General features: G+C 44.6%; 1 protein-coding gene across 2 annotated transcripts in view; it reads right to left on the reverse strand.

Annotated features, from left to right (window-relative positions):
• Window positions 1–15,445: 15,445 nt before the first annotated feature.
• RFX4 (regulatory factor X4) overlaps window positions 15,446–21,991 on the reverse strand; it is a 126,908-nt gene continuing 120,362 nt past the window's right edge. For both annotated transcript variants that reach the window (XM_036252990.1, XM_036252991.1), the window contains one exon: window positions 15,446–17,009. In XM_036252990.1, the coding sequence (XP_036108883.1) occupies window positions 16,737–17,009 (273 nt within the window). In that variant the 3' untranslated portion in view covers window positions 15,446–16,736. The remainder of the gene's footprint in view (window positions 17,010–21,991) is intronic.

The following is a 21,991-nucleotide window of genomic DNA, read 5'->3' on the forward strand; positions in this document are numbered from 1 at the left end:
AGGAACTAGAGGGGACAAAAATTTATTCATCTAATAATGATTGTGTTTTTTCTATGTGTCAGATATTGTGCTAGGCTTTGGGAATTTTAAAATAAAACCGAATATGGAATCTGAAATCATGGAGCTTTAGGTTTTTCTGTGATTTATACTTTCCATGCAGCAAATGTTTATTAAGCCGGGCACTGGGGTAGGAACTATGTCCATAATAAACTAAGTCAGAAAGATTTGAATCTATCTCTTGAAAGAGCACACTTTTTTGAAAGGTCATGCTATAGTAAGCTACATTCCTTAGGTAACAGTAACATCTTGCAATTGTTTGGAACAGTTTACAAAACAGTTTAGTATACACTATTTCAGTGGATTCTTAAGGAAGGTATGGTTCCCATCGGTAGATAAGAAAACAGGCTCAGATGGGTTAAGTAACACAAACTGGGACTCAGACTGAGAGCTGTAACATAACAGTATTTGGGTGCCTACTCTGTGTCCAGTACTGTATTTTGTGCTTTTTTGGGTAATCATATATTTATTTTTGGAGCAAGGGCTCCCAGACAGGATACTAACAAGTATAAAGTATCTGAGTAGAGCTGTGTCTTTCAAAGAGAGTCTTACGCATGTGTTTGAAATGTCTCTTTAACAGAAATAGGCTTATGATTTTAGGCCCCAACCCTGTACTTCTAAAAAGAGAATTTAAAAATGTGAAACCACATGAATTAACAGCTTGGGAAATTGCACTTTAGTAATTTTAATTAAGCACTAATATTCTGATTTTATAAATCAAAAGGATCTTTGACTCTAATTCAAGTCATCCTTTGACCACTGACGAGACTCTGGTCCCAGAAAAATTAAGTGACTTGTCCAAAGTCAATAGTTAAAAGCAGACTCTGGGACTAAAGCCTAGACTAGCTAAATCCTGGGTCACTACGTCACTTTACCTCCCTGAATATTTAGTTATGTGATACTTTCAGTGACTAGAGCCTCTAGTTCAGCATTAACACCAGTTCCTGTTGATTCTTGGGTGGCATGGTATGAAGGAATTAGTACTTACAGACTGGTAATCAAAGCAACAAATACTTAGTGAAAAGTCATTGTTCTGAAAGATAGTAATATAATAATTCTATACATATATATCATAGTGTTTTACTAGTCTCAAAATATCTCCACATAGATCATCTGATTTAATCCTTATAACAGCTGGAAAAATGAAAGGTCAATAGGACAGACACTATCTTTCTTTTTATAGAGAAAAGGGAAGTTCTGGGTGTTGATTAGCTTGCTCATAAGCAATAAGTTGGCTAATAAGTAGTATAGTTTAGGGCTAGAACTGCTCTGGGTTCTGATAGAATAAAACGTTATGAATTCACAGGTCAGAGCCAATGAAAAAGACTGCAAATAGAGACTAGTCATTTATTTTGGACTTTGATGTCTCCTGCCGTGGCACTTCCTCTGCCATGACAATCTGTAAGTTGGAATGTGCCAAACTAAAGGTCTTTAAGGAGTACCTGGTGCCAACAGCTTTGAAAATCCAAATCTTCCACATGCAATAATTTTTACACTTTTTCTTTAGAAGCAGAAATTTAAAAGCTACACAGCTTTATCTAGTCACTACAGCTCCAGAATTGGAATTCAGAGAATTCCACTAATTCAAGATATGACCTGTCACTCAGTCTTTCATAAGCCAGTGTCCTCAGCTAGAAAATGAAGGAATTGAGTCAGATACTATTTTAGTTCTCTCTCAGTTCTAAAATTTTGTGATTCTAAGAACAACAAAACTGTATTTGAACATGCTCATTCTTTAGAAGAATCTATTAAGAATGAGGTTGTACAAATCAATATGTTCAAATTAATATCAATATGATATGTGCAAATCATTTCTTGGGCATACCTATGAAAATTCTGATTCAGCTGATCTGTAGTTAGGCCTGGGTATTGGAGGTTTTAAAACCTTTTCAATTGATCTGAGTGAGCAGCCAGGGTCGAGAACCAGTGGACCAATACGTTAATAGAGTATCAACCACTGAATTCGTTTTTTGATAGACTACCAAAGTCAAGTGCATGTGATACATTAGTTAGAAATGAGAATGACCCAGCAAGATGACAGTTATTTTAATTTCATTTCTACCAAGCATGAAGTCTCCCTTTTTAATAACAAAATTATAGTTGGATCATTTAACAAATACAGGGTGGGACAAAAGCTAGTTTGCAGTTGTGAGTATGGGAAACACAGTTTATTCTTGTATTATTATTTGTCTTATTTTCCATAGGAAAACCTGTAATCCTACTATTGTCCCACCATATATGTGGTGATTATTGAAGCACAGAATTATCTTAGGCACCACTGGAAAAAAAAGTAGAAACAACTGATCCTGTTCTTTGGGGATATAAGAAACATCCAGGCAATCAGAAAATCTTTTCTAATTAAATATAAGTATTATGCAAATCAAAGCAAGATGAACATGGATGAGAAGAAGAGTAATCAGAGAAGCCTTCTTGGAGAAGGTGAGCTGTGAGGCTGAAGTAGGGTACAGACTGACAATCCCCAGAAGAGGGAGTGAAGGGGGAGAGATAAACCACAGAACTTATATGCATGTACACATGACCAATGGACATGGACAACAAAGCTGGGGAGAGAACGGGGGGGGGGGGTGTCAATGGGGGAAAAAGGAGAAACATCTGTAACAGAAATAAATAAATAAAAATAAACAAATAAATAAATAAAATACAGTCCCTGCCCTTGAGGAGAGGAAAAAAAAGAGAGAGATAGAGTAGTGGAGAGAACTTTAGAGAGCTTAGCAAATAGGGGGAAATGCCATTAGAAAAATTCAGGAGGCCAAAATAACAAGACATTTATTGAGAAATGATACCAACTTGGTTGAACTTGAAAGCTGGCAATGGAGAACAAGAGAGAGGAGGGAGCAGTTGAGTGCAGTTGGGTGGAAAATAAAGGGTTTCCTTGTTTGCTAGTCTTCCTTAGTTGAGTGAAGTGTTAGGTAAGGTTAATGTGAGATAAGTGAGAGGCAAGAATAGAGCGTTTTTACAGAATAAAAAATTAAAATATCTACAAAAGTAGGGTGTCTAGAGATTCCAAAATGGCGGCGGAGTGAATGGAAACTACACAGACCATCTCCCAGGACCAAACTGGAATTACAACTAAAATAAAGACAAATTGATGGGAAAAAGCAAAAGAAAAGCAGCTTGCGAGGATCATATAACCAAGGACACTGACTTGAACCTGGTAGGATTGCGGAGGCGTGAGAGGGGGGCTGGGAGCCCACAGACAGCAGTGGCCTTAGTGTCCTCGGGTTAAACTCCCAAGTGGCTCCATAGTGCAGAGCCGGGACAGACACTAAAATAGCCACAGCCACTCACCTTCGGCTACGGCAGAGGGAAGGCAGACTGGACTGGAACTCTGTGGGGACACTCAGGATTTGGAGGGGGCTCAGAGATTTTGCTGAGTTGCAGCCACACAGGACGGTGGCCATCTTACTCCTTCCCAGGACTATGGGGAGAGGTGGCGGCCCCTCCCTCGGAGATTCAACCCCTCCAGGTGGGCCACTGAAATGCAAATTGAGGCTCACTAACAACCAGCATCTGCCCCAACCTCAGGAAATCCCCTTACGCTGAGCACCTGGGGGAGCTTTTCATTCAACTGAGAACCCAAGGCTCTTCAAGTAACTGCTACTGATAGCCTCCAAGCAAAAAGCTAGAGGATAACTAAACCATTCCTGGGCTGGAAACTCTAACCAGGAAAGTAAGACTTGACAGTGGTGTTTAACATGGGTCCTCCCTCGCTCATCCAAACCCAGGAGAGGGAGCCACGAACAGCAGAACACAAAAACCCACAGGGAAAATTTGGCAGACTCCAAAGCCCACTGTGATAGCCAAAATGGTGAAACAAAGAAACAAAAGCCAAATGAAAGAACAAGAGACCTCTACCGAAGATGAGATAAATATGGAGCAGTTAAGCAAGTTAACAGAGCTAGAATTCAGAGCCATGATCTTGAGGAAGCTCAACAGCATAAGAACATAGAAATCTTGAAAATCAACCAATTGGAAATTAAAAACCCCCAAGAAGAAATCAAACATGACATGTCAGAAATAAAGAACACATCGGAAGGTCTAAACAGCAGAGTAGAGGCAGCTGAGGACCGGATCAGTGAATTAGAAGACAGGGTAGAAAAAAATCAACCAATCAGAAAACCGAAAGGAAAAAAACAATGAAAAAACAGGAAGACAGCTTAAGAGAACTGTGGGACAACTGGAAACGTAATAATATTCGCATCATAGGCGTCCCCGAAGAAGAAGAAAATGCGTAAGGGTTAGAGAATATATTCGAAGAAATTGTGACAGAAAACTTTCCTAATTTGGTGAAGGAAGAAGGCATTCAAGTTCAAGAAGCACAGAGAGCCCCAAGTAAGTAGAACGCAAACAGACCCACACCAAGACACATAGTAATTAAAATGCCAAAAATGAAAGACAAAGAGAGAATCCTAAAAGCAACAAGAGATAAGCAACAGGTTACCTACAAAGGAACCCCCATAAGGCTTTCAGCTGAATTCTCCACAGAAACACTACAGGCCAGAAGGAAATGGCATGAAGTAATCAAGGTCATGAAAAACAAGGATCTGAATCCAAAACTACTCTACCCAGCAAGGCTGTCATTCAAACTAGAAGGTCAAATAAAGAGCTTTCCAGACAAAAAATGGCTAAGGGAATACATTAGCACCAAACCAGCACTGCAAGAAATGTTAAAAGGACTGCTGTAAGTAGTAGAAAAAATAAGAAGAAAAATATAGCCACACTAAACAAAAATGGCAATAAATAAGTATATATCAATAATCACCTTAAATGTAAATGGACTGAATGCTACTATAAAAAGACACAGAGTAGCTGATTGGATAAGAAAGCATGACTCATCTATATGTTGTTTACAAGAGACCCACCTCACCACAAAAGACTCACATAGGTTGAAAGTGAAGGGATGGAAAAAAATCTTCCAAGCAAATGGAAAGCAAAAAAAAAAGCTGGGGTAGCAATTCTCTTATCTGATAATATAGATTTCAAATATGAAGGCCACAACTAGAGACAAAGAATGCCCCTACAAAATATTAAAAGGATATATTCAACAGGAACATATAACCTTCATAAACATATATCCACCCAATATAGGAGCACCAAAATATATTAAAAATCTTCTGGAGGACTTCCAAGGAGAAATCGACAGCAATACAATCATAGCAGGGCACTTCAACACCCCGTGACATCACTGGATAGATCCTCTAGACAAAAAATTATAAAGGAAACAGAGACTCTAAAGGAAGCACTAGACCAAATGGATTTAATAGATATCTACAGAGAATTACATCCCCAAACTATAGAATTCACATTCTTCTCAAGTGCACATGGGACATTCTCAAAGATAGACCACATGATAGGACACAAACTAAATCTCTACAAGTTCAAGAAGATTGAAATCATATCAACCATGTTCTCAGATCACAATGGCATGAACCTAGAAATCAATTGCAACAAAAACATGCAAAGACATTTGAACACATGGAGGCTAAATAGCATGTTATTGAACAATGAATGGGTTACCGAAGAAATCAAGGAAGAAATTAAAAACTTCCTGGAAACCAATGAAAATGAACACACAACAATACAAAATCTATGGGATGCAGCAAAAGCAGTTCTGAGAGGGAAGTTCATAGCACTAAGCCTACCTCAAGAAACAAGAAAAATCTCTAATAGACTATATAACCTCACAACATAAAGAACTAGAAAGCAAACAAAAAGAAAACCCCAGAGCAAGTAGAAGGAAGGAAATAGTAAAGATCAGAGCAGAAATAAATGACATAGAGACAAAAAAAAAAAAAAAAAAAATCAAAGGATCAATGAAACAAAGAGCTGGTTTTTTGAAAAGATAAACAAGATTGATGGACCCTTAGCTAGACTCACCAAGAAACAAAGAGAGAGAACCCAAATACCCAAAATCAGAAATGAAAGAGGAGAAGTAACAACTGACACCACAGAAATACAAAAGATCATTAACAACTACTATGAACAATTATATCGCAACAAATTTGACAATCTAAGCGAAATGGACAAATTTCTAGAAACACATAGCCTCCCAAAACTGGACCAGGAAGTGATAGAAAATTTGAACAGACCAATAACAACTAAGGAAATTGAAGAGGTAATCAAGACTCTCCCAGCAAACAAAAGCCCAGACCTGAATGGCTTCACAGGGGAGTTTTGCCGAACATTCAAAAAAGAACACTCATTCTCCTCAAACTATTTCAACAAATTCAAGAAGAAGGAAGACTTCCAAACTCATTTTATGAGGCCAGCATAATTCTAATTCCCAAACCAGAAAAAGACCCTACAAAGAAAGAAAACTATAGGCCAATATTCCTGATGAACATAGACGCCAAAATCCCGAATAAAATACTAGCAAATCGGATCTAGCAATACATCAAAAAATTATTCACCATGACCAAGTGGGATTCATCCCAGGGATGCAAGGCTGATACAATATTTGCAAATCAATAAATGTGACACACCACATAAATAAAATGAAGAATAAAAACCACGTGCTCATATCAATAGATGCTGAAAAAGTATTAGACAAAATCCAGCATCCATTTCTGATAAAACGCTCAGCAATGTTGGAATAGAGGGATCATATCTCCACATAATAAAGGCCATATATAAAAAACCTACAGCCAACATCATACTCAATGGGCAGAAACTAAAAGCATTTCCCTTAAGAACAGGAACAAGACAGGGATGTCCACTTTCACCACTCTTATTTAACATAGTACTGGAAGTCTTAGCCACAGCAATCAGACAGGAAGAAAAAATAAAAGGGATCCAAATTGGAAAGGAGGAAGTGAAACTGTCATTATTTGCAGATGACATGATATTATACATAGAAAACCCTAAAGACACCATCAAAAATCTACTAGACTTAATAAATGAATTTGGCAAAGTAGCACGATACAAAATTAACATCAAGAAATCAACGGCATTCTTATACGCCAATGATGAACTCACAGAAAGATAAACTGAGAAAACAATCCCATTTACCATCGCAGCAAAAAAATTAAGATACCTAGGAATAAACTTAACCAAAGAAGTAAAGGACTTATTTGCAGAAAACTACAGGCCATTGAAAAAGGAAATAGAGGAAGATATAAAAAAGTGGAAACACATACCCTGTTCATGGATTGGAAGAATTAACATCGTTAAAATGTCCATACTACCCAAAGCAATCTATAGATTCAATGCAATCCCCATCAAAATACCAACGACATATTTCACAGAACTAGAACAAATACTTCAAAAGTTCATATGAAACCAAAAAAGACTCCTAATAGCCCCAGCAATCTTGAAAAAGAAGGGCAAAGTAGGTGGGATCACAATACCAGATATCAGGTTATATTACAAAGATATTGTAATCAAAGCAGCCTGGTACTGGCACAAGAACAGGCATATAGACCAGTGGAACAGAATAGAGAACTCAGAAATGGACCCAAGGCAATATGCTCAATTAATATTTGACAAAGGAGGCAAGCGCATACAATGGAGTAAAGACAGCCTCTTTAATAAATGGTGTTGGGAAAATTGGACAGCTACATGCAAACAAATGAAACTAGACCATCAACTTACACCATAAACAAAAATAAACTCAAAATGGATAAAAGACTTAAATGTAACCCGTGAATCCATAAAAATTTTAGAAGAAAATGTAGGCCACAAAATTTCGGACATCATATGCAGCAGAATTTTCACTGGTACATCACCTAAGGCAACAGAAACAACGGAAAAAATGAACACATGGGACTACATCAAACTCCAAAGCTTCTGCACAGCAAAAGAAACAACCACCAAAATGGTAAGGCAACCCACTGTATGGGAGAACATCATTGCCAATGATGTATCAGATAAGGGGTTAATTTCCAAAATATATAGAGTACTCATACAACTCAACAAAAGTAAGACAAAGACCCCAATTAAAAAATGGGCAGAGGAGCTGAACAGACACCTCTCCAAACAAGACGTACAAATGGCCAAGAGACATATGAAGAAATGCTCAACATCACTAATCATCAGAGAGATGCAAATTAAAACAACAATGAGGTATCACCTCACACCTGTCATAATGGCCTCCATCAACAAATCATCAAAGAAGTGTTGGCGTGGGTGTGGAGAAAAGGGGACTCTAGTACACTGCTGGTGGGAATGTAGACTGTGCAGCCACTATGTAAAACAATATGGTGTTACCTCAAAAAATTAAAAATTGAAATTCTATTTGACCCAGTGATCCCACTTCTAGGAATATACCCTAAGAAGCCTGAAACACTAATCAGAAAGAATATATGTACCCCCATGTTCATAGCAGCACTATTTACAATAGCTAAGATCTGGAAACAGCCCAAGTGTCCATCAGTAGATGAATGGATGAAATAGCAGTGGTACATATACACAATGGAGTACTATGCAGCTGTAAGAAAGAAAGATCTCTTATCCTTTGAGACGACATGGAGGGACCTGGAGAGTATTATCCTAAGTGAAACAAGCGAAGCAGAAAAAGACAAATACCACATGATCTTACTTATTTGTGGAATATAATGAACCTAACAGTCTGAGGAATAGGGTAGACCCAGAGACATGGAAGTAGGGTGCAGACTGACAAACCTCAGAAGAGGGGGTGGTGGGGGGAGAGAAGAGATAAACCACAGAACTTATATCCATGTATGCATAACCAATGGACACAGACAACAAAGCCAGGGACAGGGTGGGGGGGACGGGGAGGAGGGTGTCAATGGGATAAAAAAGGAAAAACATCTGTAACAAACAAACAAACAAAAAGAAATAAAAAAGAAAGACGGCAATGGAGATTTCTTAAGAGGTCAGTTACTCAGTGAAATAAGGAAAAGTTAAATCTGAGAGATATTCAGAATCAGTGATGAGTGTAAGACCAACAAGTTACATTCCTGAAAACACTCTCTCACAATGCCACGTGACATAAAGTTCATTAGAACTGGGAAAAAGGAGAGGGTCTGTTGCCAGGGTGTGTCAGATCCTTGTGCACGTTATTTAATTTCTCAGGATCTTATTTATAAAATTAGAGTTGGATTAAATCACTTCAGAATTAAAAAAAAAAAAACTCTTAAAAATTCATAACTCCTCGATCCAGCCTTTCAGCACCTTTCTGAGGTTCCTCAGGAATATTTCTAGTATTCTAATTGTAAAACTGAGTTCACGGTGTTAGTCCTTGGCAAATGTACCTACAGTTGTTCAATAGTGATTGACTGTTCACAGTGGGACTCTCAAACTAAGCACACAAAATGGGCTCTGCCCTTTAGGAGTTTTTATTTATCCAAGAGCTGGAATGTGGGTCAGACCTATTTGCATCTCACTGGCTTGGAATCCCATCCAAACACCTCTTGGGAAAACCCAACACTTTGGGTGGCAATGCTGTAATGTGGAGAAAGAACCTGGACTGGGAATTGGAAAACCTGGTTTTGGTGGTGACTCACTGTGTGTCTCAGAAGCCGATCATTTGTCAAATTCCTTAAAACCCTTCTGGCAACCAATTAAAAAAAAAAAATCTAACAGAAATACTTGAAAGCCAAAGACTCTAGTTTAAATTTTAACTCTGTCTCTGGGTGTCCAGGAATAAGTCACCTGCCCTGTTTGAGCATTGATTTTTTTTCCAAGTGTAATGATCATAATCATACCTACTTTGCAGGACGCTTTAAAGGGTACAAGAGCCGGCTGTCAAAGTGGCCAGCACAGCAGACCTGGCATGGAGTGGCCACTCAAATATTAGCTGGACTGGAATGAAAAATGCAGCCTTCCTCACAGTGATGTTGTGAAGGTTTGGGGATAAAAGTCATGTTATTTCTATTGCGGTACAAATGCATAAGTTTTGTTGTTAGTGGTATTGTTTTTAACAGAAGAGGAATTCCAACACACGGCTTTGTTCTTTAAACCTTGGAGTCTTTAACATTGACGTGCTCTGGCATAAGACAGTTTTGGTATAGTGACTGGTGTGTGTGTGTGTGTGTGTGTGTGTGTGTAAATAAGTAGTATAAAGCTTACACACACACACACGCACACACACACACACAGCATATCAATGTCTTTAAAATCAAGCTTTTGAGATGCACATGTCCGAGAAAGTATATTCTCACACCCCTACTTCCCACCACTCCTTTTTAACTCCTTATGCAGTAAAGCATTAACTTACTTACCAACATTTGATTAAACTCTTAAGGTTCAACCCTAGAAGGAGGTGGCCGTGGACAAAGGATTATTGCCATTCATCAGCAGCACAGTTTAGTCTTCCCCTTGAGTTGCCTATGAAGGATTAGCATTTCCCTGAAAGGGAGGACAGAATAAGTTGCCTCTACGGCCAAAGAACTGCCAGCTCCTTTCAGCTGGGGGCACATACCGGGAGCTTTTCCCATATTAGTCAGCTTTATCTCAACTTTTGGGCAGTGCCTACGTCTGAATTTCATGGGTTTCGGGGTCAGTCCAAACAGAATTGTGGGGCTGCTGAGGTCAGAGGCCACCACTGTCAAAGGGTAGTGACCTGAACAGCAAGAGGTAACCAGGACCCCCAGCCCCCACTCCCCTCAGACAACTTCATTCTGGTGAATACTTGGCTCATTGCACTGCCCCTGCAGAGCTTGTTTTCAACCTGGTAATAAAAATCCTCCTGTGACCTGTTTTTTTTTTAAACATTATTATTGATTTTCTTTTGTTCCTGTTTTCTCTATAGAATGACCAAACCTTGGTCCTTGATAATGTTCGTGTGTACCCTGGGAAATGAGAGAGGGAAGGCTGGTCTGCTGTTAACTTGAGCGAGTGGACTGTCACCTGGGCGTGGGGGAATGGTCTGTTCCCAGCTTAGGAAGTGCCTTCATTCAGCACACCCGAATTTCCCAGCCCCTGGGAAACGTCAACCCCAGTAGGTTCTATGACCATGGCCAAGGTTGATTTAAAAACTGCCAAGCTGCTTAGGAGAGAGGAATGGGGGTGGGGTGGGGTGGAAACCAGAGGAGGAAGGAGGAAGAAGGCAGTGTGTTGGAGCAGAAGGAGCAGACTCCTGAGCAGGGTAGTTTTGCTTTCAAACGCCAGCTTTCCCACTTACTGTGTGACTCTGGGCAAAGCACTAAACTACTCAGAGCCTGTGTTTCTTCACCCGTAAACAGAAACGCTTGTGCCATTGACAGAGCTGGGAGGTTGTGAGAGGCGGCGCCGATGCCTCTGATGTGCCTGGCACACAGCAGACCCCAGGGAGGGGCAGATCTACTTCAGAAAGGTGCCACGCGGCCCTGGGAGTGGGGTGAGGCAGGTGTGTCGCATTCTCCTCCTTTAAAGATTGGCCTTGGCTTTGGCTACATTTCAGTTCTGAAGAAGACGCGTTGCAGTTTACCCTTCCTGAGAGGTGTAGCACGAACCAGGACATTTTGGATGCCATTTGGGGGATGGGGGGGGGGGCGCGGTTTGGCATTTCCTTGAGAATTCCCTCTTCTCCACTCAGCGCCTTCCCATCTATCAGGAGCCGATTATAAATACCAGTATTAGCACTGCAGCTGCTCCGAGGCTGCTGCTGTCACCCCTGCTGTCTCGGTCAGACCTCATTATTTCTCATAATAGTTCTCAAACAACTGGTTCGAGCTCTTGAGGCATTTATGATGACAAAGGGAGGAATAAAACCGGGAGCCCTATTCCTCCCGCCCACCACCTCTCTGCACCCACACCCCTTTCCTAGCAACAGCTCTTTGCTCAACTCTCGGGGACCACGTCTTCCGGCCCACCTACACAGCAGCAGCAAAATATGGGGGCGAGAGGCTGGGGCAGATTGAGGTGCAGGGGGAGGACCGGGGAAAGAGCTCCAGGGAGGAGGCTGATGGAGCACAAAAGGTTCTGACCTCCTCGGAAGAAGAGGAAACCACAAGGGCCGTGTCCGAGCTGGCTTAGTTTGGGAGGCTGCCAAGGAGCTGAAGCAGAGCAGGGCCAGGTTGGAAGGTGGTAGGAGGTGGGCTGGCCTGAAGGGAGGGCCAGCAGAGCAGTGCAGTCAGGGGAAGGTCTGCCGGCTGCGGGGAACTCAACGGTGCAGGCCAGCGATTTTCACCCTTTTCACCTCGTGGCACACGTAAGCTAATTACTAGCACTCCGTGGCCCACCAAAAATATATCTTTTTTGCTGATCTGACAAAAAAAAATAGATAAAATTTTGATTCATTTATACCGGATGGCAATTGTTGTGTTGGTATTGTCATTTTTTAAATTTTTATTTGACAGTCTAAGGGAAAAGAGGTCAGTGCCCTGACCAAGTAGTCAGGTATTTCCCTGGTGTAGGTTTCTGGGGATTGCCACTCTGCACAGACAGGACCCCGCGCGAAAGAAACCTGGGTATGCGGGCAGGGAATCGTCCTCTGTGGATCTTAGAACTTCAGGGTTTAAGGGGTCGTGTTTCTCAACTTTGGCTTCATGTTGGAATCCTCTAGGGAGCTTAAAAAAATTACTGATGCCCAGGGGCCACCTCCAGGTCAATTATTTAGTGTGGGTGGGACCTTATACATCAGTGCTTTATAACGGTGACAGGGTAACTCTGCCGGTTAGCCAGGGTTGAGAACCACTGAAGTCCAGTCCTCCTTGGAGCAGGAGGGCCCCTTCCACAGCATCTTTGGTGGAACCAGGAATTAATCTCGGTTCCACCTCACTTTGAAGGCACTAAGTACATCCACTTGTTCTTTTAAGCTTCCAATGATGACTTGCATTCTTTAGGCTCTTGAGTCTGAACTCTATGCCTCAGGAGATCCATGGTGACCCCTCCCCACACCCTTTCCCCTGTAACAATGAGAGTATTTATATTATCCCCTTCAAGGATTTAAATTTTTAAAAATTCTGTGATTTTGTCTTTAAGAGATGCAGAAAGTAGGGACAAATATCCTGTCCGTTTTTGCTCTTCTCCAGACTTACTTGAGACAAATTGATTGACATCACTTTAAAGCAGATATTAAGGACAAATCTGAAAGGACAGGAAAATGGCAGAAGACTACCCAGATCTGTGGAGAGGGTGGGGATGGCCTGAGGAAGGGGCCGAATGTTGCTCGGCGGGTGATGGGGTGCAGGGATATGGGCTGAGCTGATAGACCTGAACCTCAGGCTCTTTTTGAGCACCAGCTGGTGGAGCCGTCGCCTTCTCTCTGTGGCTGGCTTCCTGAATCACTGCCCAGCTGCCAAGTCCTGTCTTTGTTTTCCTTAAGCTGTCCACCCTCCTCACCCAGATCTGCTGGCCCAGGTCTGTCAGCACACAGACTGTAATTGGGATGTCATAGTCATATAACATGCCTGCTTGAGGTCCAGAGTGGGGAGGTGACCCCACCAAGGTCACATGGTGGTAAAGCCAAGGCTTCCTCTCAGTTCTCGTGCCACGGTTCCAGTCCCTCTCCCCATTTAGGTTGGGCTTACTCAGTGGCATGGTTTTGATTGGTCTGTGACTGAGCTGCAGTCTCAGAGGGGCCACAGATTCCCTCTCTCTCCAGACCTGGTGCATTAGAGGCCTGACAAAGGACACAGCAGGCTGGATGCCTGGGACACCACAGGCCTGCAACGTGGGTGAGCCGTCCTGGCTGCTGTTCACGACTCCAGCCAGTTTCAAGCTGGCAGAGTCCTTTTCAGAAGGAGTCCTAAAGAGGGGAGTGTCCCTTTATTGCCAAGACTCCTCTGTTCTTCCTCTGACAAGTGACTGGCCCCACTCCCAGCCGCCAACCTTGCCTATTCCCATTCTGGTGACTGGGTAGGAACCATCAGAGAGGGAGAGAAGGTGCATTGAGTCATGAGCTCACAGCAGCTGTTGTCTTTTCCTAATCAGATCATTGTCAGTTCTGAAGCTGAAGGTTGAGAATAACTGGGAACGCTTACCTCCCAAGAGATGAGTACCTTGTGCTCTGGAGGGGACGCCAGTGCCTCCCAGCTCTCGGCTGTGCTGCGAGGAGGCGGCACACGGAGGAGGTACCCGTCGTCTCCCTGCAGAGTTCTTGGAGTGACCACTTTATTCTCTGGGATTCAGGTCCCTGTTGGCTGTGACTCTTTGTGCCTAAAGATCCATGCATTTAGGGAGCTGTGGCTGTTACTTGTTTATGGGTATTATTAGTGCCGCTACCTGGCACTTGCTTTATTTTTTTATGATTAGTTAGTCAAAGGCAAACATACCCTACCCTTTGATTTCTGGAGTACTAGCTTTGGATTGTAAGAGCGTGATGGGTCTGGGCATCCTCGGGTTTGTTTTTGTACAGTGACTAAATCTGAAATTTCATTCTTCTTCTCCCTTACTTTCCCCAGATAAAGCCAACTAATGGATCGTGGCCAAAGATCAAGTTAATTTACCGCCAGAGAGTGACATTCAGCACCTACTTTCTTTTGGCACATTAACTTAGGTAAATTTTTAAAGGGGATGCTATGTAAAATATATCATTTACATCTTAAAATCATTTTCAGGTAGAGATATGTAATAGCAAGTAAAAGCTTGGCTTTAAAAAGAAATCCTTCAAAATGCAAATTGAGTTGTCAAATCCTCATGCCTTTTAGTTAACATATCACTACTGCCATTTCTGGACATCTTTGTCTCTGACTCTTCATAGACCCTAGACCAGTGGTTCTCAGCCTTCTTAATGCCGCGACCCTTTAATACAGTTCCTCATATTGTGGTGACCCCCAACCATAAAATTATTTTCATTGCTACTTCATAATGGTAATTTTACTACTGTTATGTCTTAGGAGAACCCTGTGAAAGGGTCATTCGACCCCCAAAAGGGTCACGACCCACAGGTTGAGAACCGCTGCCCTAGACTCTCTCAAAGTTTGGGCAAAACATTTCATCCTTTGCCTCTGTATCCTCAGTGCTCAGCCCTAGTGGTGGGAGAGAATCTGTTGATACTTATTAAGTATTCAATAATGCCACTGTCTGTTCCAGAAGTTAATTAGCATCTAAAGCACTGCACTTGACATATCTTTACACCAATGATCATGAAAGCACAGTGAACTAAGTACCAGGGGACCGAGTTTCAGTGATGCTGGTGTTGAAGAACAATATTCCCATTAAGGGCTGAGGGGCCCCTAGTCTTTGCTGACGTCAGTCATCGGGCAAACTTAAGTCCGTGTGCGTAGACTTAATCAGGCCCTAGGTTCTAAATTGTTGCTGAAGGACTGCACGCGGGGCCTGTCCAAACTTTAATGATTGTTGTATGACAAGGTGATGAACTGGATAAGCATGGCCATGCGAGACCACTTAGTTTTGTTTCGTCTACTTATACCCCAAGTATTCAGAATGGTATTTATATTACACACATACACACACACACACACACACACAGAGGTCATATCAAATGCAAAATGAGGAAAACTGGTTGTTTCAATACGTTTTATTTGAGTGTGAAACCATTCATATCTTGCACAACTGTACAGATAAAACTATTTCCATTTTAGCTGTAGACATGATTATCACACGGAGTGGGTGTAATCAAAGATTTTATTTACAGAACAATTGCTAAAACATCCGATGTCATATTTCTATTTATTTCTTACCCATAGGGTAATAGGTCCACCATAATTGCTTGGTGCTTTTTATAATACAGAAAGAAAACCTATGTTAAGCTCTAACAAACCTCACAAATTGCTACAAATCTGACAGAAAAATGCCTACAAAAAAATTTTCCAAAAGTACAATACATTTTTTTTTTATTTCCACACATACACAGTATAGTATAGGCTCAAAGGCACAGCTTTGAAATTTCTTTTTTCTATCAAAGTGTCGGAAATTATTATAGTCTTAAGAAGGAACCGTGAAAGTCGTTTTCACACTTGGTGCTCGGTAAGTGAATGTTTGGTCCACTCAGTGTCTCCACGCTAACGCAGCAGAGTGTGATGCTCAGTGCTGTACATCACATTCTCACGGAACGTCAGAGACCCCTCCCCTGCCTCCTGCTGCCACTAGCCATTGTGCAAACATAGGACAAATACTTGTATGTAGAACTGGTCCCCTACAAACGTCAGTCAACGTAAGGCATACGGAACAGGCCCCTTCCTTCCCTCCAGACAGGGCTTCCAGTCCAGGGCAGGCGCTGTGACAGGCACGAGCGTGCCAGGGTATCGAGGGCCTCCAGACACCTGCACTTAGCGCTGGTGCACCAGAAAGCACCCCCGGGGAAGGGATGCGTGGACCATATCTGAGGGCAGTTCACTGGACAGTAAGGTGACAAACGGAGGGCAAGGTGAATGCTCTTGGTAAACTGTGTGCCCATCCAAGAACACAAACCAGATTCTGTCTCCAGTATCCATCCTTCAAGACTACAGAGCTTTTGTCAACAGGAAAACAAGTAACTTACAGGGAGTGGTTGGCAACTCGAAGCAAAGTCATGGAACAAAGGGAAAAGGCACAGACTGGCCTGTCTGAGATAGTGCGCTATAGAAAGTCAAGTCTGGCTTGGCTGCAGGAAGCCCATCTCACTGACTTGTAGTGGGTCCTGTTTCTGAACTAAAGTTTATTCATCCCACACTGAATCCCAGCCTCACGTTCTTTAGGAAAGTGGACGCCTAGGAATAATGGTTCACGGGTTATAATGTAGAGAGATAAAGTCTTCTGGGGGGAAGGGGTGGATGGGTTTATTATTATTATTAATACTTATTAATATTAAATATGGATTCCTATGAGAGCAGTCACTTAGCCCATCCTGTGGAGGCCTCTCCGTTGATGTAAGCAAAGCCAGGAAAGTGTTGCATGTGCTCATACTCAGAATTCCTGCGCGTGGTCAGGGGCGTGTACATGTCACTAGAGTTTCCATACCTCGTGGAATGCACAGACGGGCTCGTGTAGCATGTGCTGGCCGTGGGCACCTCTGGCCATCGGGGGGTGACCGGGGTAGGATGCAGCCTGGGAGCACTGCTCATCAAACAAGGTTCCATCCGGGAAGCAGGGCTATTAAAAGGGTACTTGTTGAGGGGAAAGAAATTCCACAAAGTTAAAATTAGCCTGAAGTTACATATAAGCAGTATCCGTCACATTCACAGTTTAAGTTAAATTTCTTAAGATGCTACTAGTGAAAGTTGATGGGATAGAATTGGTGAACTTCTGAAAGACTGAGCCTTGGTCTAGGAAGTACCCAACAGGAGAAATGCAAAGGACTTCTTAGCCCAAGCTGGACTGGTGTTCACTCAACCAGTGATACAGACATGTGCTCTTAATCCGGAATGTCTTGGTAAGTCAAACCCAAGAGGAGGAATGGCCCTACTGGGAAGACAAGAGTGATACAGGAGAGAGAGAGAGAGAGAGAGAAAGCGATGTCCAGGTAGATGTGGCTGGATGGTGGTGAGTTTTATCATTAGTCATGGAGATGTGATAGGGCCCACTCCGTCAACCCGAGAGAACAAGACTGCCAAGTAAAACACAATGATGTTATTAAAAATAGCATTTTACAGTTGAATTCAATTATGAACTTGCAGCCTAAAAGCAGGCTTTCAAAGAGGAAGCAAGTCAACAGCTTCAAAGGTTATTATTAGTGCCTATCATTTGAAGAACATCTTTTTGGTGCAGAGTCGCTGGAGTCCTGGAAGATACTCAAGCAGGAAGTGGCAAATTATTGGGCTTGGTGTGTGTGAATGTGGAAGACGGAGTCAGGATGAGCCAGCTGAGAGGGGAGGGGAGGTGTGCTTTTGTGCAGGTCAGAACAGGTGTTCGTAGCTACAAGAAGAGGGGAAGCAGTTCAAGAAAGAATTAGAAATAAGAGAAAAGTCTCTAAAGTGCTTCTTTACTTTCTTTCTTCAGTTCCCAAGACAGCTATGCAAATGAGCCCCTCAGTGCAATCAGAAGGGAGCCGGGGAGCTCTGAGAATCCCAGTTTGCGGGCCAGTAAACAAAGATGTCCTTGCTGTGCTAAGGGCCACCCCAACAGGGACAGGAGGCAGTCAACTAGGATGGCAAGGACAGCGAGCAGGGCAGTGTGTGTGTGAATGTTAGCATTCTTCTGCTCCCCATCTGTCTTCCCTGACAGTTGGAGAGTGGAGCCCCGAGGGATTAGGTGGGAGGCTGCCTCCTGTGAGGGAGCCAGACAGGCTGAAGCCTGGACAGCCGGGAGAAGGGGTTATGACAACAATGGCTGCTGCTCGCAGTCTCGGGGGCCAAAGGGAACCGTTCTGCTTCCGAGTGGGAGCCCAAGGGAAGCAGGGGGAGGCTGGTAGGCCCGAAGCATGGGAAGAGAACCAGCCGTTCACTGGTCGAGGAGGAGGGATCCCATTGCCAATAGAGGGGGTCTGTCCTGCTCCGGCCAGCGTGCTCTACGTAGCAAAGTGCAGCCCTCCGCAGTCAAAAGAACAGTAGGAAAGAGGGAGAAGGGTGCAGGTGGTGGCTGGGAACTCACGGGAGAAGGCACCAAGGGCTGTTGCCAAGGTGACTGCTGACCGCATACCAAGGCTTTCCCAATGCCCAGTCAGAGCAGCAGCGCTGCGGTCCACTCCCGTGCCCGTGGGAAGCCACCGGCGGTGGCAGCCACGGCGGACCCTCGGGCCCGAGCCAGGGAGTCTACCCAGGACCCACACTAACTCCCAGAGAGACCACATTAACATCGGGCCCTACTCAAGAAAGCAAGATCCCAGGTATTAAGCAGCTCATATTAAGAAATATTCCAAAACAGTCTCTTAGCTTTTTCAAAAAGGTTGCTTCCCCCTCTTGATATTCTCGCAAGCTCGCTCCCTGGACACGTCGCCTCGCCTCACAGTGCGCTCCCTGGCCCCGAGGCCTGCTCTCTGGTCCTGTGGCCGGCCAGCCCGGTTCCCACAGCAGGGACTTGTGTCCTGCCTGTTCCCTCTCCCTGGAACCCTGCTTCACTACCCTGCCTACCCCATCTCCTTGCATGTCTGCCTTTTGATCCTTCTTCAGATCTCAGCTCGAATGCCACCTCCCGTCTCAAGAAGCCCGTGCCCCCCCTCTGCCGCAGGTCGGAATAGCACCCTTCTTGACGGCCATCTCTTCCTACTGGTTCTCATTCATAAGCTCCTGGTGGGGCCTTCTCATGGACGCCACTATTTTCCCAGTATCTAGAATCATGCCTGGCACCTAGCAGGAGCCAAGTGATTATTTGGTGGGATGTCACCACGAGGAAGAGCCTTAGGGGTCACATCGTCCAATTTCCTGCTGTCCAGACGAGGAGGACAGTGCGCGGGAGGGGAAGCGTCCTGCCCGCAGTCACCGGGTCCCGTGCTTTCCCCACGCGAGTCTGCCTGGCCCGCGGCTGGATCCACGGGAGAGGAAGAGCACGCCTTAGTGGAAGTGCGGCCGTGGGCCTGAACGTCTCCGTCACCTTCCCTTGCGGCGGCCTCCGCCCTGCGCACCACCGTCCCACAGCTGACCGTCCTCCCCGCCCTGGCTTGTTAGGTAAAATGTCACAGTCGGGGCTCGGAGCCTCCTTCCCACAGAACCCGAGAGAGTGTGGCTTTTGTGCCTACTCAAGGGCCTCGATGCAGCTGTGCCCAGGGGTTGTGTCACAGACTCAGAAGAGTAATTGCCTGGAAATGAGACTGGCTCAAAATATCTCCAATGTGACAATAAAATTCTGTTACCACAGGATCCGGCACGGAAAATTCTGTCCCGTCAGGTCAGCTAATTGCAGTGAGTCAGTGCCTCGCTTTCCCGTGGTGAAGGGACCATTGACAGGCGAGGGGCTGCCGCCCGCCGCCTCTGCAATGAAGCTTCTATGTAGTCCGCCCGTGGCACCCGCCTCACCTTTCACACTTCACATCCGGTCTCACGAGGGTCCTCAGGCAGGCTGGGCACCAACCCTGGGGTCCCGAGCGCTCTGCCCAGAATAAAGGCGCTTTTTGTTGCGGGCCCACAACAGGAAGTCACCACTCTCCGGGTCACATCACGCGCTTGCTCTCGCTGTTAACACGGAGCTGTCACCAGCCCTACCCTGGGAGCGGTGCGTGCGGTGCGGCTCTGGGCACGTGTGCGTGCGTGCGTGCGTGCGTCCGCGTGCGTGCGTGTGTACATGAGCAGTCAAAGGTTCAGTCACGTGGCCGAGGCCTAAGTCCATCTCCTCTGTGACCGACTCTGGGCCTCCTTGGAACCATATTAGGACGTTCTATTTTGAGAAACGACGCCCCACACCAAGGGCTGACTTTCCTGCACATGGAGAGGGAAGAATGAGCCCTTTGTCCCTGACCCTTACCAGACGGGCTGTGACTTGAGCACGGGGTGAAGGGTGGCCCAGTCAGGAGCACAAACTGTTTTCCTATGAAAGGCGCTCACGGCACCGAGGTTCTGCCCGTGGGCCCGCCCCGCAGGCCTCCTCTCGGCCTCTCTGGAAGAGGACGTCGCCCCCCAAATCTTTGCCAGACAGACCATCTGCCGGGCTTCCAGGGTCAGGATTAATCGAGTCAGTACACGTGAAACACAACACCCATGCAGTAAGTGTTCAGAATGCATTAGCTAGTGTTAGTATCCTTCCTCCGATCATAACACTGTGGTCCGTTAGCGATAGGGAGAGCCCGCGTGACTGACCATCTGGTCCTGCCCCCCCTTTTAGAGGAGGAAGGTGAGGTCAAGAGAGGGGAAATGACCTGCTTGAGGTCACACGACAACTTAGTAGCAGAGTCAGGATCCTCTCATTTCATCCATTCATTTCACTGCAAGTATTTCCTGAGCACCCACCAAGGGGCAAGCCCGTGCAGGGGTGTGAGACTATACTGGGCAGAAAAGAAGGACCTGGCCCCTGCCTTCACAGAGCTAGTGTGGTGTGGGAGGCAGATATTACTTCTATAATTACACAAACTATACCTGTGGAGTTACTAAGGGCAATGATAATATACACAAATTGTGCTGCGAACCACACCACCCTGGTGTAACCTTTATAACCCACTGGAACCTCACAAGCACCCTATGGAATAGGTGTGATTATCCCGGTTTTCACACGAGGAAATTTCGGCAGAGGCAGAGCTGGGATTTGAACCCAGGAAGTCTGGCTCTGCAGTCAGATCTCACACCACATTTGCTGATTTGTATTCCCTTTCGCCCAAAGCAGAGCAACCTAAGCAAACTCGGCAGCAGTCGCTGGCCCTGGGCTGATCTGGGTTCTGTGAAAGCTGTGTGGCTGGCGGGCTCAGCTGGGCCTTGGCCATCCCGATGGGACGTAAGGGACAGCGCTCCAGGCCACTCTAAGTGCACTTCTAGTCACAGAGCTTCTGATTAATCAAACGGCGTTTGAGCTCAAGTTTACATTCCCAGTTTACATGGCTGTGGAATGGGTAGAGGTTCCATGAACATGTGTCGAGTGAAGCTCAGAACTATTTGCAGCCGTGTACTGGGCCTGGTTTGTTTTCTCTTTGGGGCTGGGATGAGAATGTGGACCTGGGAAGGAGCAGCTGGCAAGCTCCCTTGTGCACTCACCGCGATGTGAACAAGGGCAGCACCATTGCAACAAGGGTGTTCCTTTGAAATAGCTAAACCTTACCCTGGGAAGCCTCATTCACCTGGACTCCTCCTTCAGAAAGTGTGGGAATTCAAGTGGGGCCGGAGGTTTACCTTGGTATTACCCAGAAAGCAAGTGATTGTTGTACAAATCCGCAGTGTGAGCAAGGGCACACACATGAATACAGATTGCTTCGAGCAGATAAATGCTGGGATGCAGACAATCACTGCACTTCCCAAGGGTATTGTATCTGTTCTTTAAGGCAAAACTGGCAGGCACGCATTTGCAGTAGTTAGTTTCAGTTACTCTTGAGCTGACGACCAACAGCATTCTTTAACCATAGTCCATAACTGCAATTTTTCTTCAATTCAGACTGATCTTTTCCCCAGTGAGTCTGATATTCTAAAGTGTGATATTCAGTACTCAGGATTGGAACAGTTGGACCTCTGCTCTGGAAAGCTAAAACTCATTAGCCCTGGCCCTGGCTGGTGCAGCTTACTTGGTTGGAGGGTCA

Source organism: Molossus molossus, unplaced genomic scaffold, assembly GCF_014108415.1.
Source record: "Molossus molossus isolate mMolMol1 unplaced genomic scaffold, mMolMol1.p scaffold_m16_p_10, whole genome shotgun sequence".
In the NCBI taxonomy this organism is placed as follows: domain Eukaryota; kingdom Metazoa; phylum Chordata; class Mammalia; order Chiroptera; family Molossidae; genus Molossus; species Molossus molossus.